Source organism: Heterodontus francisci, chromosome 31, assembly GCF_036365525.1.
Source record: "Heterodontus francisci isolate sHetFra1 chromosome 31, sHetFra1.hap1, whole genome shotgun sequence".
In the NCBI taxonomy this organism is placed as follows: Eukaryota; Metazoa; Chordata; class Chondrichthyes; order Heterodontiformes; family Heterodontidae; genus Heterodontus; species Heterodontus francisci.
In genome coordinates, this window is record NC_090401.1 from 48,917,080 (window position 1) to 48,936,057 (window position 18,978).

Sequence of the window (18,978 nt, forward strand, 5' to 3'; positions counted from 1 at the left end):
CATGGCTCTATGAAACAAATGAAGGAACAGTTCATTATGTTAAGAAGTGCTGTAAGCTTTCCCAGTGATGCAGTGGTTCTCGCTTGATGGGAAAAATAGTTGGAGACGGGACTGTAGCAATACAATGCCAATTCTGTGATCTGCCTGTCTGTGAGATCACCCATAAATCACTCCTTCAATTGTCTGCTGATCCCATCCTGGAGCCGGAAGAGCTTCTACAACCAGCAGAGCCCTCTTAGCAAATCCCTTTTAATCAGAACCGCTAACCTGAAAGCATGTTCCTGTCACTAGCCAAACAGGAAGCGAATAAAATGCAAACACACACTTTTGGAATTTCCCTTCGCAATCCTTGTGTTTCCCACTCTTACATTGTGGTTTTGCCAAAAGTCCCGTCATTGTTCTGTGGGCAGATTTCCTTGTTTCGGTGACATCCCTTGTGCACTCAGAGCCATGCTAATACAATAACTTCAGTTTTTTGCGTCAGAAAATGGTCAAAGTGCCACACCCACCTGGATTTCTGGCAGACTCCTCTGCAAACCACTCATTTTAAATCTACTTTTAAAAGACTGAGTGCCTGAGTTTCAAGAGTGGCAGTCCTACATATATAACTTTACTGTTTTAACAATGTTTCCACTTGTGGGGGAGACCAGAACTAGCAGCCATAAAATTAAGGTAGCCACTAATAAATCCAAGAAGGAATTCAGAAGAAACTTCTTTCGCCAGAGAAATATGAGAACATAGAGACTGGTTGGAATGTGGAACTTGCTATCTGGCATGGTTGAGGAGAAGAGCATAGATGCATTTCAGGGGAAGCTAGATAAGTACATGACAGAAAAATGAATAGAAGGATATGTTGATAGGGTGAGATGAAGTTGGGTAGGAGGCAGCTCATGTAAAACATAAACACTGACACAGACCTGCAGGGCCAAAGTGGCCTGTTTCTGTGCTATAATATTCTACACAATAAAAAAAAAATCGCACTGCGCAGTGCAAAATGGCTTAAATAGTTTGAATTCATGGACCTGTGACAGAGCACAGGGTTTATTTTTTGTGCTATCCCAAGTGATCTGATCACCAAGCATCGTGTTCTATGTCAGAAGGTCAGCATGATGCACCTCATGCAATCAGTTTCCTACATGTGCCACAGGGATTTAAATTGATTTGATGGAAGCCCTACCCCAATACCAATGGTACATCAGTCACAGTGAAATGCTTTGCACAATATATTACTCGGAAAGTGTAATGGTTGTTGTTAAGAAGGCCAAAGTACCAGTAATGCTCCACAAGCATCAATCAGATGAATCTGTTTTTAACTGGCATTAGAGAAGAAGGAATTTTGGTCAGGAAACTCGTGAAAAATCCGTGCCCTTTCTTTGAATATCTTTAATTTGGCGCCTCACCTCAGCCTGGGTTTACTGTCTCATCCAAAGGACTGAACTTTCAGGGAGTATGCCCTCAGTCCTACACTGGAGTGTCTGCCTAGCTTATACTGAACTGATTGCCAATGTGCAATCAGAGCGAGTGGATGACTATCCCTTCAATACTTTAAGCAAAAGTTCTGTACAAATAAATCAGTTAGCAAATTAGCAGTGGCCCACAGTAACAGTTGTCCAAGTCTATGTCAACTGTCACTATAGCCAGTGTTACACTTCACTGAGCAACACAAACATTGATCTTCAGTCTATCTAGTGTTACATGGGCAGAAGCACTAATCTACTTTACATATTGGGAAATCTGGCTTTCTACTGGGTAAGTCAACATAAGGATAACATTTCGTGATATGAGACTCTGAGCTCCTTAAAACCCGAATTAGCTCAGCACATAAAACACAGAATCATCTCTGACATTCAAACAAATTCTTCTGAACCATTAGCAACTTGACCTTTAAAGGTTATCTGCATCCTCCAAACTACTGTGATGTGTTTATTCAGTGGGTGATAGCGTGGGCCTATTACCTACACACACGTTATATATACGCACACACGGTGAATAACTGTTTGACCTTCCACAGTGGCCTGAAACATCCAAACCAAGGACCATCTCCAGAGCATCACTCTGACTGAGCAATTCCTCGACTGACGTGTTTTCAATAGAGTTCTCACCCAGAAAGGACTGGGACAATCTCAAGCTCTTTCCCCTCAATGGGATGGATTTTAAGAGCCCAAAATAAGGCGGCCCGCCCATGCGGGCCACACGCCAAAGAGCCGCTGCAATCTCAAGTGTGGCATCACACCCACATCACTTACCCATCAACAAACTCTATCAATCATGACTCGTTCCTAATTGTTCATAGCTTCACCTCACCCTCACACACTTAGCACTGCAGCAAGCCTCACACCCACAACTTACTGCTTGCACACACTGACAGCTATTCAACCACAGCCACATCAGTCACATTCACTGACACAGTTCCCTCTTTCTTGGAGGACAAGGTGGCGCATAACTGGATGCAGCAGAACCTCACTAGCGGCACGGCTGCATATCCTCACCCCCATGGGGGAGACAGTGCTCACCATCATTGAAGAAGCTATAAGGCCATGGCCAGCGGTGGGGCTGAAGCCATCGAAGATGACCGAATGTTCATTCCTAATCCTCCTTATCAAATCTCAATCTCTTCAGATTTATAAGCATTTAAGATCCTGAGGGGTCTTGACAGGGTGGATGTGGAAAGGATGTTTCCTCTTGTGGGAGAATCTGGAACTAGGGGTCACTGTTTAAAAATAAGGGGGTCGCCCATTTAAGACAGAGATGAGGAGAAATTTTTTCTCTCAGAGGGTTGTGAGTCTTTGGAATTCTCTTCCTCAAAAGGCGGTGGAAGCAGAGTCTTTGAATATTTTTAAGGCAGAGGTAGATAGATTCTTGATAAGCAAGGGGGTGGAAGGTTATCGGGGGTAGGTGAGAATGAACTTGTTGAATGACTGAGCAGGCTCAAAGGGCCAAGTGGCCTACTCCTGCTCCTAATTTGTATGTTCGTATGTAAGTTGCAGATGGCCTAAGCATGCACCTTTTGCTTTCCGCCACTTCCCACACCACACCCGTACCCTTGTGCCTTTCTCCTTTCTGATACTCCAAGAACTGCAGGCTGGCCAGGCAGTGGTGGAAGAGAAAAGGGCTGGAAGAGCAGGAAGACAGTGATAAAGAAGAAACACTGTCACTTGCTTTCATACTCGTAGTCAATGAATCTGTGTGTAATTTAGAGTGTAGCTTAGAGGTAGGATCTGCACTTGGTGAGAGGCCGGGCATGTGTGGCCTGCAGCCAGGATGGGGGACAAGGGCCGTGCAGGTGCTAGTTCGCTGGAGGGCAAGGTCGCATATGAGTTCTGTTGCAGAGGATTCAGACGAGGATGTCAATTGGGTGGTGTACAGGCAAAGGCTGATGCTCACGCAGGCTGAAATGCTTGGTGCTTTGACAGGCCTCCCAGAAACCTGAGGTCAATGTCAAGGAGCATGGAGGAGTCCAACACCAACTTGGTCCAGGGCTTTGTGGAGAGCTTGGAGCCCATCCTTTCCGATGTGGAAGTCATGGCCGACTCCATGAGAACGCTTGTGGACCCAACCATGATGCAGCGTCTGATGGTCGATGTCTCAGCTTCTATTGCAGCACAAGAAGAAGCCACCTAGAGTCTGAGTGCTGCAGCGGAAGCTCAGACCGAAGCCATGCAAGCTCGGACTGCTGCCATCATAGCTCCAGATATCAGTGTTCAAAGGGGCTTTCAGGGTCTCTTAAGAGTCCAGTAATCTGTGCTCCAATACATTGTTAGGATTGAAGTGCTTCCCCTTGCAAATGGCAGTGGGTCTGTGGAGTTCGTACCTGCTGTCCTGTCGTAGGACGACAGCATTCATCTTCCCATCACTGCCACTCTGCCAGAGCCCTTGCTGTCATTTGTCAGCCATCTAGCCCAGACTGCTGCCACACAAGCTGAGCTGGTGCAGTCCAAAGCCGGGCCTTCTACAGCCAGAGCTGCTCGAGGTCGTCCTGCAAGGTCATCTCCAGTCTCCCCCACTGAAAATCAGCAGCCTTCCACCAGCCACACTGCAGCCAATAGGGTAGCACTGCCCAGGAGCACTAGGACAGGCAAAGGCACCTGGAGGACAGGGACTAAGGGAATGCACAAGAGGGATTAGTTGACTTTTGTATGGAATATTATTACATGGTTTGATTGACAAGGTTGGTTTAGAATGTTTGTTTTGTAGTGGCTTTTATTTCAGCATAGTGGCCAAGCGGATACTGAGATGGTCAGTAACTGAGGGAAGGTAAAGTTGTGGGACTGTTGGTGAATGGAAAATTGGGGTTGAGTTCACAGAGGCAGATGAACCGATCACGAAAAGCCTGGCCAGAAAGGGGATGTGTTGCTGACGATACAAAGCTAGGTAGGAATGTAAGCTGTGAGGAAGACACAAAGAGGCTGCAAAAAGAAATAGACAGGTTAAGTGAATGGGCAACAAGGTGGCAGATGGAGTATAATGTAGGTAAGTGTGACGTTATTTACTTTGGTATTAAGAATAGAAAAGCACAATATTTTTTAAAAGGTGTAAAACTTCTGAATGTTGATGTTCAGAGGGACTTGGGTGTACTCATACAATGAGCACAGAAAATTAGCATGCGGGTACAGCAAGCAATTAGGCAGGCAGAGGGCATATTGGTTTTTATTGCAAGTGGTTTGGAGTACAAGAATAAGAAAGCAAAATTGTACAGGGCTTTGGTGAGACACACCTGGAGTACTGTGTGCAGTTTTGGTCTCCATATTTAAGGATATACTTGGTACAGTGAAGGTTCATTAGATTAGTTTCTGGGGTGATAGTGTTGTCCTATGATGACAGACTGATTAAATTGGGTCTATATTCTCTGGAGTTTAGAAGAATGAGAGGTAATTGTTAGAGAACATTCTGAAGGGGCTTGAAAGGGTAGAGAGGTTGTTTCTGCTGGCTGGGGAATCTGGAACCCCGGGGGCACAGTCTCAGGATAAGGGGCCAATCATTTAGGACTGAAACGAGGAGGTGGCGCAGTGGTTAGCACCACAGCCTCACAGCTCCAGCGACCCGGACTCGGTTCTGGGTACCGCCTGGGCGGAGTTTGCAAGTTCTCCCTGTGACCGCGTGGGTTTCCACCGGGTGCTCCAGTTTCCTCCCACAGCCAAAGACTTGCAGGTTGATAGGTAAATTGGCCATTGTAAATTGCCCTTAGTGTAGGTAGGTGGTAGGAGAATTGAGGGAAGGTGGGGATGTGGTAGGGAATATGGGATTAATGTAGGATTAGTATAAATGGGTGGTTGTTGGTCAGCACAGACTCAGTGGGCTGAAGAGCCTGTTTCAGTGCTGTATGACTAAATTTCTTCACTCAACGGGTTCTGAATCTTTGGAATTCTCTACCCCAGAGGGTTGTGGATGCTCCATCATTGAATACATTGAAGGCTGGGATAGAGTTTTGGTCTCTGAGGCAATCAAGGGATATGAGAAGTGGGCGGAAAAGCGGAATTGAGGCAAAGGATCAGCCATGGTTGTACTGAACGGTGGAGCAGGCTCGAGGGCCTGTATGGTCTACTCCTGCTCCTATTTCTTATGTTCTTATATTTATGGACAGAGCTATGACCACTGCCAAACTGAAAACTAGACAGGAACAAGATGAGGTTGGGTGGGTTGGGAGTATAACTTGAGTTCCATTGTTTGCCGATAATGAGAAATCTTTGACAACCCTATTGGCTAATGCTCCATATGGTAAGGCACAGAAGATGGTTGTAGTTGCTGATGGCCAATCATCTCAGCCCCAGGACTCGCTGCAGGAGTTCCTCAGGATAGTGTCCTAGGCCCAACCATGTTCAGCTGATTTAACAATGACCTTCCCTCCATCATAAGGTCAAAGGTGGGGATATTCGCTGATGATTGCACTGTGTTCAGTTCCATTTGTAACTCCTCAGATAATGAAGCAGTCCATGCCCACATGCAACAAGACCTGGACAACATTCAGGCTTGTGCTAATAAGTGGCAAGTAACATTCACGCCACACAAGTGCCAGGTAATGGCCATCTCCAACAAAAGAGAATCTAACCCTCTCCCTTGACATTCAACAGCATTACCATTGCCCACTATCAATATCCTGAGGGTGACCATTGATCAGAAACTTAACTGAACCAGCCACATAAATACTGTAGCTACAAGAGCAGGTCAGAGGCTAGGAATTCTGCGTCGAGTAACTCACCTTCTGACTCTCCAATGTCTGTACACCAGTTACGAAGCACAAGTCAGGAATTTGATAGAATACTCACCACTTGCCCAGATGAGTGATGCTCGAACAACACTCAAGAAGCTCGATGCTTTCAAGGACAAAGTAGCCCGCTTGATTGGCACCCCATCCACCACCTTCAACATTCACTCCCTCCACCACCGAACACAATGGCAGTAGTACCATGTACAAGATGCACTGCAGCAACTCATCAAGGCTTCTTCAACAGCACCTTCCAAACCCACGACCTCCACCACCTAAAAGGACAACGGCAGCAGGTGCATGGGAATACCACTGTCTGCAAGTTCCCGTCCAAGTCACACATTATCCTGACTTGGAACTATATCGTTGTTCCTTCACTGTCACTGGATCAAAATCTCAGAACTTCCTTCCTAACAGCACTGTGGGTGTACCTAAACCACATAGACTGCAGCAGTTCAAGAAGGCGGCTCACCACCACCTTCTCAAGGGCAGTTAGGGATGGGAAATAAATGCTGGGCTAGCCAGCGACGCCCACATCCCATGAACAAATAGAAAAAAAATTGGAGAAAATTGGACTTTCTTTTTTTGAAAATCAAGCCTTTGGTGTTTGGTTTAAATTTTATAAATTTCCAGATACGTTGCTTAAAAGACAACCCAATCGTAGAAGCGAGACCTTCTACATCTGAATGAGGGAAAAGTGGGAACTTGCGCACTTTGTTACAGGATAATACTAGTGATCATTTGTGTTCGTCATGAGCAATCTGCGGACAACAGCATGACCTCTTAGCCACAAAACTGATGTGCGATGAGATGAATGGTGCCAATAGGAGACAATACTTTCCAAATGCCTCATTTTAAGCCAGTGCCTGTACAGTTTGCAAATGAGCAAAAACAACCCACAGTTTTTAATGCAACTCCTCAGTCTGTTCTCTTGCTGTACTTGTAGAAGAGTGTTTAATAATGATAAACATTCTTCAAAACATTTCAGCCCACATTTCCACCTACCCACCTTCTCACCATGTCCCTCTATCTATTTTGTCTCCAGAAACACAGTTGGTTATCTCCTGCACCCACCATTTCAAGGACCTTCTCTGGCGAGTTGCACTGCAACCGTGTTACACTTTGGGTCAAATAGAAAATTTGCCTAAATTGTATCGTCTGGTATTTGAACCATGGAGGGAAAGTTTGCCTCAAACCAGCTATATGCTAAAAGGTCTGTAATGTAGCCATTCTAATGACATGTGTAGGCTGCTGTGTTAAATCCCCAAGGCAAATTTCCTTCACTGAAAAGGTCATGCACTCCAAAGCAAAACTACCATCGCTCTATAATACACAGATGTGTTAGAACACTGCTCTTACCCTCCTTCAAAGATCTTAATTCTAGTTGGCTCTAGTCTCTTGGGTGTTGAAGGGTCATCTTCATGCTTCTCCCTCCTTTCTTCTTCCTTTTCTATTTTGCAGACTTCTTTTCTACCATCACCAGAAAGCAGGGAAGGAATATGAATCTATGCAGGAAGATTTTAATTGCATAATTAGTACAATTTTGGGTATTATGTTGACCTCTCTCATGCCTTGCTTCTTTTTCCAATCTGCATGCTTTTAAAAATCAAATTTATATCAGCACAAGGAGTCTTCGGAAGGGATCTGGGAGTAATAGCAGACTTGTAATGGTCAATGTCCAGACATATTATTGAAGTAATTAACAAAAGATAATAAAATTTTGGGACTTATAGCCAGAACAGTGGAATACAATTCACCAGAAGTTACTAAGTGCATTGGTAAGACTTCACTTGGAGCACTGTGTTCAAAACTGGACAACCAGTCACTAAAAAGGACATGTATGCATTAGAGAGGTTTCAGGTTTTGTGATGGGGAGGATATGGGCTGCACAGGACTTTTGACAGTGGCCAAGAAGCAGGCTGGAGTCTGTAGTTAGGGTACGGAGTTTGAGGCCCAAGACAATGGGTTTGGCTTTCCCAATGTTTAGATGGAGAAAATTGTGGCTCATCCAAAATTGGATCTGGGACGAGTAATCTGACAGCACAGAGGCAGTGAAAGTATCAAGATAATGAAGAGGTAGAGACAGATGTCATCAGTGCACATGCCGAAGCTGATCGCATATTTGTGGATGATATTGTCAAGAGGCAGCATGTAAATGAGGAAGAGGAGGAAACCAAGGATGGTTCCATGATGGATTCTTGAGGTAAATTTTGTGTTTCTAGGAACAGAAGTCATTGGTAAACATCCTCTGGCTAAATAAAAATGAAAGAAGAAGAAAAGAAAGACTTGCATTTATATAGTGACTTTCAGAACTTCAGGATGTCCCAAAGCGCTTGATAACTAAATGTGGCCACTATTGTAATGTAGGGAAACGTAGTAGCTAGTTTGTGCACAGCAGCCTCCACGAACAGCAATGTAATAATGGACAAATCATCTGTTTTTGGATGTTGGTTGAGGGATAAATAATGGCCACGACACAGAGGAACCTCCTATGCTCATCTTCAAAGGAATGCCATGGGATCTTTGACATCCATTTGAGAAGACAAATGGGCCCTCAGTTTAATGTCTCACCTAACAGTGCAGCATTCCTTCAGTACTGCACTGAAATGCTAGCCAAGATTTTGTCTACAAGTGTCTGGAGTGGGACTTGAACCCACAACCTTCTGATGCAGAAGCAAGAGTACTACCCACTGAGCCACAGCTGACTGAACTAAATAAGGGTGGCCCCACTAAGTTGGTCATACGGTAGACCATTCGGCCCCTCAAGCCTGCTTCACCATTTGATAAAATCATGGCTGATCTGATTGTGGGCTAAATTCTACTCTCCTGTCAACCCCCATCCCTTTGACTCCCTTGTCAATCAAGAATCTATCTAACTCATCCTTAAAAATATTCAATAACCCTGCCTCCACTGCTCTCTGGGGAGAGAGCCTGATGACCCTCTGAGAGAAAAAATTTCTCCTAATCTACAACTTAAATGGGAGACCCCTTATTTTTAAACTGTCCCTTGGTTCTAGTCTCTCCCATAAGGGGAAACATCCTCTCAGCATCCACCCTGTCAAGTCCCCTTAGGATGTTATACGTTTCAATAAGATCATCTTTCATTCTTCTAAACTCCAATGGATGAGGCCCGACCTGTCCTACCTTTCCTCATAAAATAACTCCTTCATCCCAGGAATCAGTCAAGTGAACCTTCTCTGAACTGTTTCCAATGCAATTATATCCTTTCCTAAGTAAGGAGACCAAAACTGTACACAATACTTCAGATGTGGTCTCACTCACGCCTTTTTCAACTGTAGCAAAACTTCCCTACTTTTACACTCCATTTCCCTTGCAATAAATGACAACATTTGCCTTCCTAATCACTTGCTGTACCTGCATACTAACTTTTTGTGACAGTGGAAGAGAAGGCGTTGGAGGAAGATGGTGTGGTGATCCAGAAAAGCAACGTAATTTGATGTTTCTGCATTTTCCATGTCAGTAATTTTGTGGTCTTTTGGAGTGATATCGACAATCTAGGGTTGGTTTTGTGCTGTGGGATTGGGTTGAGACTGGCCAAACTCATTTCATGTCGGGCAGAAGCTATCTTTAACACTTCCTCCAATACAGTTCTCTTTTTACAAAGAGGTACACACCTGATTTTGTCGAAGTTCACAAAGAGGTATAATGATTTTGGTAGAACATCTGAGAACGAAGAAAAATAAATAAAATTTGCACTAAGTCCCAATTGCAAGCTCAGGGCTCCTTTTTAAGCCCATGCAAATGATGTGGTTTATATTTTTACATTTAGTGAACATTTATATCTATTCCTCTTAATGGACCTATTAACAACATACAGTGTTAAAATCAAAGCCATGTCTCCTTGCAGCCTTACCTCACTAACTCTGAGTTTCCTTGTGCTCGATGGGACCAATTTCCCTGTCTCTCGCCGTGGAACTGCAGCCATGGTGTAGATTTCCTTGCTGGTCTTCTGCTTTGATCTCAGAAGCGCTAAGCTTAGCTTGGTAGACATGCCCGGTAGGTTGGGATTGTACAAGCTGATGCACCAACTGGCATACACAGAAGATCTTCGGTCAGTTTGCTGCACAGGATTTGGCTTGGTGTACTTTAAGTAGCACCAACTGACATTAGTGGTTGTATGAAGGCTCGGGAAGTGTAGTGCCTGTTGGACATCGCTAACATCTGTGAGAAGGGGGCTAGATTTTGCAGGACTGGGACTGGTGGTTTGCTCAGGTAAAGTGCTGGAGGTGAGTTGCTGAAGCTCTTGCATGTGCAAAGGCGCTCTCTCTCGGACTGTCTCCTGGGACTCTTCTTTCTTCACTGGCCCTAAAGGCGTTTTACTTCTGTACTGGTATCCCGGCCAGAGCTTGTATTTCTCCGAAGGCCCGGGCGACTGCAGGGAGGACTGTAGGAAGGACAGAGTTTGCTTTGAACCAGAATCCCATTCTTGGGAGGTTTGTGTAGATGATGCCTTTGATTCGGCTGGGTATTGTCTTGCCGGCTGAGGCTTCTGTAGTCTTGCAGCATCCTCTGTCTTTGAATGCATTGCACTTAAATGTTTAACTGGTTCTGTGTTCTCTTCTGATTCCTCTTCAATCTCTTCCTCCTTCACGCGTTTCTGTTGCTGTGTCTCCATTGTCAGTTCTAAGCTACCTGCCGGAGACAACATTCGTTTGCTTCCGCCAATGGTAGACGGATAACTATCTGTTCCGCAAGTTCCCTCTGTCGGTGATGTGAGTGGTATATAACCCTTTTTTTCTGTCATGGGGAATGGTATTCTTAAGTATGGTGATTGGAACAAGTCTCTCTGGTGGCCAGCAATCATCTGCGCTAAGTCGAGCCCTATTCCGTGCATTGCTGCTGTACACACGAGGGTGCCTTTGGGTCTGCTATCTTCTACTCTGCAGATTACCACTGCAGAATGGCTTTCTGCTGAATGTGTCACCAACATTTGCGAAAGAGTAGTGTACATCGCGCTGCCATAGGTGGGCATGTGGGTCTGAACCCTGACGGGCACCACGAGTGATACAACAGGCCGGAGAGGCTCAGGAAATTCGGTGACTGAGGGCTGTGATACTGTTAATGATGCAGTGCCTGGGGATGAAACGGCTGAAGAATGGGCAGCGCTAGTTGAACTGTACTCAGACTGGGAATGGAAAGGCGGCGAGCGTGAGGGAACGCGAATTGGGGGAGACAGATGGGATGGGTGCTTTTGCTCTCTGAAATGACTACCAGCTTCTGCTTGCAATTGAAAGGCAAGCTGCGAGCGCACTGGCAGGAAGACAGCTTGTGAAGCGGATGTGGGAGCTGGCCGCGGCAGGTGCAGTAGCGAGGAAGGATGAACTGGCAACTCAACTGGCTGTTGCAGAAGCTGTTGTGCAACCTGGAGTTGTGCTTGTCTAATGGGAAGCAGTGGCGATGGAAACAGAGGATATGAGACATGAGGCAGAGGTATGGGAGTTGAAAGCACCTCTGGCATCACTGGCGATGAAAGCAGTGGTGATATCTGCCCTTGCTGCTGAAGGTGATGCTGACCTGGAAAAGCAGAAAGTTGCTGCGGCAAGTATTGCTTTGGTTGTGGCACTGCTTGTGTTAACGGCTGCTGAAACACTTGGAAGGCCTCAGTTGGTGGCTGGGTGTAAAACACTTGGGAAGTATCAGCCTGCAGTTGTGAATCACTCGGCTGGCAGGAATGAGGCGATGGAGGAGGAGGAGGGGGAGAATGATAGTGAGAACCTGGACCGTGAACTGAAGATTTACCTAAAGCATGCGCTTGCTCATGCTTCACTTGCCTTGAACTGGATTTGACCTCTGGCTCAGATTCGGTGTATCCACTCAGTGAAGTCTGACGAACCAAGAAACACTTTCTCCTTTCTTTCAAAGGGGAGGTCAGCTTAGGGCCAGAGGACGATTCAGAGGACAAACTGCCGTAATCAAAAGACTTGCTACGCGCTTCAGACACTTCAGAAGGATGTTGCCCACTGGAGGCTTGCTCTGAGGAGGACCGCCTCATTTCACGTTGGTGGTGGTAGTGACCCGGCACAGTCAGCATGTGAGAGCCTGGAGGTCTGGCGTGGACCTCGGACGGCTGCCCAGCAAGTTCCTTTAACGAGGTGGCTTCTGGCTTGCAATGTTCTTCCCTTTCAAATGACGCCGAGCGACTGGAACCGTGGGAGATACTACTTTCTTGACTCGGGCTTCTCGTCAGTGTGACGGATTCGAAGCTCGATTCGCCCGAAGACTGCGACATTTCAGCCAAGCGTAATCTCTTCTTTTTCGGTGGCAGCTTCTCTGTTGGAAACTGTGAAAGAGTTTGACTTCTCTGTGGCCACTGGAATTCTTCAGGTGGTTTCTCTGGCTCTTTAGTGCTAGCTTCTTTCTCCTTCTCTGATTTATCCGGCTCCTCCGTTACAAGAATTTCAGGTACCTGGATTTTGCGTTGACGGACTAATCGGGCTTGTAAGGGATGATGATGATGATGATGATGATGGCGCGGATGTTGAGAGACTGGTTGCCAAGCTCCCATTGGTTCTACCTCACCTGTTAGTGAAGGATACTCAGCTGACAGGCTTTCTTGTGACCCCACACTGCTAAAGTGCTCTAGAGATTCTGATTTTTCAAAAGAACTGGGCCTGCTTAAAGTGTTGGTGTGCTGGATGACGGAAATTTCCTTTCCAGTTGCTCTTTTGCTGCCACTGTCTGAACTCAGGGCCTGAGATAATGTTTCTGTTGACGTGGGCCTTGGTCTGACTCCTAGGTCCAAACTTGCTTCCGTTGCCTGCATAGATTCACTTTTGGCTACGGGCAGGGTCATCACCGTTGGGCCGCCAGCAGTCTGAGATGACAGAGGTCCCGAGGACAGACCAGCTCCAGCACCAGCTGCCGCACTCGGCACTGCAACAGTAGAGGAGGTTGATCTGCTGCTATAGTCACTCGGGGCTTCTTCATCATCCCCAATGCTCTTTTCTTTCCTCCTTTTCCTCGCCGGCGTGAGCTCTAGCGATGGACGTAGCTTGTAGTGCACTATCTGTGGTTGCACATCATGAGGTAGAGCTCTATGTTCTGTTTCCCGAGGAACATGTGCTAGGTACGGCCGGGATCTCGGCGCGTGCAGTTCTGAGCAGTAATATTTCTTATGGGTTTCGTAGTTGTTCCGTTTCCGGTACCGTGCCCCGCAGATGTCACATTCATACATCAATCCTTTCACCCGTGGACCTTTCTTCGTTTTCTTGATGGGGTCAGTCTCGGCAGGTTCTTGCTCTTCACCAGACCTGCTTGGCAGTGCCTGCGTGTCTTTCCCCGAATAACCAGCTTCCTCCGTCTGATACTCCATCCCCGAAGGCAACTCGATTGCTTTTTGTCTCTTCAGCATGCGGTGTTGTGGTATTAGCCCGTGGCTGTGGCTGTGACTGAAGACCTGGTCAGGGTCCGTCATCCTATCGTCAAAGGAGTAGCTTCCCTTGAACGCCGGTGGGAAACAGGTGCTACTTGCAGCAGGCATGGAGTTGCTTCTTGTCAGAGGCACTGTTTCGGTGGCACTATGGACATGGTGTGCTGCTGAGAATGTATGCCTGCTTGGATCTGAGCCTATGCTACTGGAGCCCAGTGACTTTAGGTCGAACTGAAAGGATTCTCTGGAGGTACTTGGCTTTGGAGACTCAATGCTACCGCGTCTTGATAATGAGGTCCTACGAGGCTTGACGCTGTCGATCTGACTGGTGTCCACCACGGCTTCGTTAATGGTGATGAGTTTGGTGATGTGTTCAATAACATTTTGTTCCATCTGGGCTTTAGGCACAGAAAATGAAAGAGCACCAGGCTTGTCTTCCGAGGCCATCTGCTGTGTCCTCTGGGTCGCGCTTGCTGCTATCATGGAGGTTTTCTGCCCGTACCGACCATACTTCCCTAGAATAATCTCGGCGTAAGACTTTGCACTTGTCTGCGGAGGACTGATTTGCAGCTCCGCACTTTCCGACCGAGAGAAGTAACCGGACTCCGTGCTCCCTTTGCTCCCAGGGCTCAGGAAAGTCTGGGACTGTTCGTCAGCTAACGCCTTCCTCCTTTCGCTTAGTCGCAGTGCTAGTTTTTGCTTAATAGTGTGTGAGTCTTCTGGCTTGTGGCTGAAGGAAAGGTCAAGGGAGGATTCTGAAACCTGTGAGCCTTCTTCCAACGACGGTGTTTCACTTTGCTGAGCTAACACAAAGGCCGCTTGCCTTGGACTCAATTCTTGTGCGCTGAATGAACTAGAGCCTGGAATGTGCTTATGTTTGGCTGGCAGGTCGAGTGAGTGACCTGACATCCCAGATGTCTCTTCTTCTGAATCTGTGCTTTCATCTCCTTCTGTATGCTCCTCAGGTTCATCCCCGCTGAGCTTCTCCATTTCCAGACTGGAGGTACTTGTAAACGCCTCTCCTTTTGTGCCCGAGACCAGCCCCGCTTTGAGTTTATGAGCGTGAGATTTCCTATGTTTGTACAAATTGCTTTTTGTCTTGAAAGAGAAGCCGCATGAATGGCAAGGGTAGGGACGCTCACCTGTATGTGACCTGATGTGTTTTTGGAGCACACTGGGCTTAGCGCAAGGTCGACCACAGAATTGGCAAATGTACTTGCCGGGCTTTTGAGGCTTTTTGTCCTTTCTGGGTGCATCCTCTTGTTTCAAAGAAACCTGAGTTGTATGGTGGCCATAAACAGGTTGGACAGGCTGAGGGTCCTCTTTGGGAATGATGGGGGAACGGGAGGGGAGAAGGTGTCCGTGTGAGTGAAGTCCGGTGTGTATGAAAGGCCCAGAGGCAACAGGCCCCCTTGGGTCAAACAGCTGCCATGATCGTCTCTCCAGACCAAGTTCGGGTTTTACTGGGGCCATGAATGCTGGTGGCATGGGTTGTTGCAGGAGCTGCGGTGAGGTGTGGTGCGACTGCTCGTAGGAATAAGCGCTGGTGTGCTTAGGCTGCTCAGGTGTCGGGGCCTGTTGGTGAGAGCGCTCCGTGGGAAGCTGCAGCGGTCCTGGAAAACACGGCTGGGGTGGGACGATGTCACCACTGAGGGTTCCTTGCGGATGAAGCTGGCCTGGCTGATAGGCAACAGCTGACCTAACACTTGGAGGAGAAACTTCGGCCCTGGACTTCCTGCTTGGACTCTGATCAGACCTTCCTGTACTCTTCTGGCGTGCAGTGCTTGGCTCAGGCTCCATGACCTAGCAAAAGGCTTCAAGTACTATTTCGTTGGAGTTTGGCAGGATTCATTTGCTAAACTTCTTGTCTTTTAGAAAACCCCTGCACGGCTCTCATTTGCTGAGAATGTTTGACCTGCTCCAACTGTTTATTTAGTTAGGATTCTGATAAAGTATTCCTGCTTGATACTGATGCAAAGAAAAGGGACATTTATTTAAAGTTCACTTCATGGCGAATTCCTTTGAAAGCAATTATCAATCACATACAACTTCTAGATTGTCATTCCAGTCGGTTTCTCCGGGACCTTCTTTATAGCTTCTCTTATCTTCCATTATAATCTGGTGTTGACGGTATTCCTTCAAGATAAAAATAAAATACACAAACCACAGTAAATTTTTGCATTTGTATAACACATCCTCCACTACAAGAACTTGCATTTATATTGCGCCTCCACTGTAGTAAAACATCCCAAGGCACTTTACAGAAATTTGACACCGAGCTTTATAAGGAGATATTCGGGCAAGTGGCCAAAAACATGGCCTAATGGGTTGGTTTTAAGGGGTATCTTAAAGGAAGAAAAGGCAGAGAGGTTTACAGAGGGAATTCCAAAATTTACGGCCTAGGCAGCTGAAGACATGGCCCCCTCGACGGTGGTGCAACGGAAATTGGGGATGCGCAAGAGGCCAGAATTGCTTTTGTATGCCTAAGCAACTAAGCTTCATGTAAGTGATTAAAAAGCCCGGTCCTTCAGGGACAGGAACTACAAATGACCCCAGTCCCTTTGCCCCCTGAAGTGGCCCATTGTAAAACAGTTGTTACTGAAGAAAGTCACCACCAACTTCTCAGGTCAACCAGGTTTGGCAATAAATGTGGCCTTGCCTATGTCCAAGAACCAAAAAAAAAATCGAAGTCCCCTAAGCCTTCACATCAATGCTGAGGTGGCTTTATGCACTGGTATTAGTGGATCACAGTCTCTATCTGCCTCCAGTAAAACGGGTCAAAGGTCTCATCAACAAACCAAATAAGCTAACTGAAGTCAAAACAGAAACTGGAAAATCCCAGTCGGCCTCCTTCAATCAGCCTTTAATTACTTCAATTGTCTACCTGCCACTTGTGGGCAGATAGCCCAGTTGCCCACCTCCCATGTGCCTCCAGGAATATGGCCCGGGGTGGGGGTGGTGAGTTGGATCCAGGGGACATGCACGCCGGCCGGCGACACTATTTCTAGCGCCTGCCACCTCCATTCCCGGCTCCAGCAGGGCCTCAAAATCCACCCCCAAGTCTCTGAAATGTGGCTTGAACCCACAACCTTCTGTCTCCAAGGCAACAGTGCTACCAATTGAGCCTCGGAAGGCGTTAAAATTCTCTGCTTGGATCTGGCTGAGTCTCCTGTTCACTGGACGAACAGATTCTCAAACAAGAGAGAAAACTGGGTTAATAAGTCAAATAACTGTTTAATGAAATTGAAAAAAAAGTTACAATTGTTAGGTCAACTCTAATGCATTGTAAACTGTGCTAATCTCTACTGAACTCTACTAACAAGCCTAAAAACTATCTTCACAGTCAAAAGCTCGGACAGTTGGTGAGGTGGCAGAGTGCAGGGTGGGCAGGTGATGGAGTGGGGGGAGGAGGGGGAAGAGGTGATTCCTGCGTGGATTGGTGGGTGGGAGAAATTTGCCTGTAACTGAAGGAATTCTGTCGGGCAAACTGGCGCAAAGCCAGTTAATGCGAAGCTATTATCACTCAGGGATTGTGCTAATGATAGATGTTATAATGCTAAGTAAAGGGACAGCATATTAAATGTTTAAGCAAACAGCACTTAGCAATTTCAAACCTGCACATGCCAAACAAAACCACCTCACAATTTGCTCCACTGATTAAAGGTTCTCCTGCTCCCTGTTAGGATTTCAGGGTAGGTATATAGCTCCTCCTCTATCCATTTGATATCTGTTCTCATTTCACAAGATTGCACTAGTTTATCTCTTTCAACACGATTTACCCAGAAAAGCAACCACTCAACGTCAGATCTTCTAAGCACAGGCAGACTTGCCACTCTGTACTAACTCCATGCATTTTGTGTCAAACACACTACTCATGCTCTTATTACTTACCCAGTAGTAGAAATTGAGTGCCAGCCACTTAGACTGAACTTTCTAGGTTGAAATTCAGCTGCCTCCCTTCCTGATCCATCCTAGGACATTGAATGTACAGCACAGAAACAGGTCACTTGGCCCAACTGGTCTATGCCTGTGTTAATGCTCTTCCCCCTCCTTCATCTAACCCTGTGAACATAACCTTCTTTCTCCCCCACATGCTTATCTAGCTTTCCCTTAAATCCATCTATGCTATTTGCCTCAGCTACTCCATGTGGTAGCGAGTTCCAAATTCTCACCACTGCATATTCTAACCACAGATATTGCAAGTGAATGCTTGCACTCTCACCATTAAGGTTAATAGATTTGAAATTGCCAAGTAGGTGCACGCCATTCTGCAACGTAATGTGTGTGTGTGCCAGGAACAGGTGCTGTGGAAGTTTTAGCCCTTAGCTCTTTCATGACAGGCAACTGCAAGTAATTATTACTCAGTACCCTGTGAAGCAGAATGCATCTATCGGCCTATAATGAAAGTCTTGAGTGCAGCATGCGCTTCGTGTAAGTCTCCCACGTACGTCCTGTCAAACTTTCCCTGTCATACCATTGATAAACACACTTAGTTGTAAGAAAACAGCAAACCTGCAGATGGACTGTGAGAAAACTCTACGGCAGGTCAGCTGCTTCTTCAATAAGCACATGAAAAATTTCAAATGCATCAAATTACATGAAATGTACAGCACAGAAACAGGCCATTCGGCCCAACAGGTCCTTGCCAGTGATAATGCTCCACATGCGTCTCCTCCCACTCTTCTTCATCTAACCCTATCAGCATATCCTTCTATTTCTTTGGCCTTAATGCAGATAGCAAGTCGAAGTGAGCAAGCACGGTGTCTCAGGTTGCCGTTAAGCTGCAGCTAATGGCCTGCGGCCACAATCTGTTTTGCCTCAAGTGCAGCTGCCAGATTCTTAATGTACGTCCAACCGCAGGGTGTTGGAGTGCTCAGATCAGCAGCAGAGCTCGTCTGTGTCTGCATTTGTTAGACATGTATGCAGAACTCCATTTGCCATGTGGCTAATTTTAATTCTGAGAACATGGGCAGCAGTGATTATAGAATCCTACAGCACAGAAGCAGGCCATTCGGCCCATCCACAACAACTAGCAATGATACCATAATTTTAATGTAGCAAAACATCCCAAAGTGGTCCACGAGCATTTGTCAAACTAAAATTGAAACCGAGCCATACAAGACGACTTTAGGACAGGTGACCAAAAGTTTGGTCAAGAGGGCAAGTTTTTAAGGAGCATCTTAAACGAGGTGAGTGGGATAGAGAGGCAGGATGGCTTAGGGAAGGAATTCTGGAGCTTAGGACGTAGGCAGCTAAAGGCACGGCCACCAATGATGGAGCAAAGAAAATCAGAGGAGTGCAGGGATTAGAGAGGGCTGAAGGAGGTTACAGAGATATGGAGGGGGGAGACAAAACTATGGAGGAATCTGAAAACAAGGATGAGAAT

At 46.4% G+C, this 18,978-nt stretch overlaps 1 protein-coding gene across 7 annotated transcripts in view; it reads right to left on the reverse strand.

Annotated features, from left to right (window-relative positions):
* LOC137347240 (transcription factor HIVEP3) overlaps positions 1 to 18,978 on the reverse strand; it is a 388,796-nt gene that overhangs the window by 53,625 nt on the left and 316,193 nt on the right. For all 7 annotated transcript variants that reach the window (XM_068011525.1, XM_068011522.1, XM_068011523.1 and 4 more), the window contains 2 exons: positions 10,077 to 15,728; positions 7,562 to 7,707 (listed from right to left, as the gene is read on the reverse strand). In XM_068011525.1, the coding sequence (XP_067867626.1) occupies positions 7,562 to 7,707; positions 10,077 to 15,392 (5,462 nt within the window). In that variant the 5' untranslated portion in view covers positions 15,393 to 15,728. The remainder of the gene's footprint in view (positions 1 to 7,561; positions 7,708 to 10,076; positions 15,729 to 18,978) is intronic.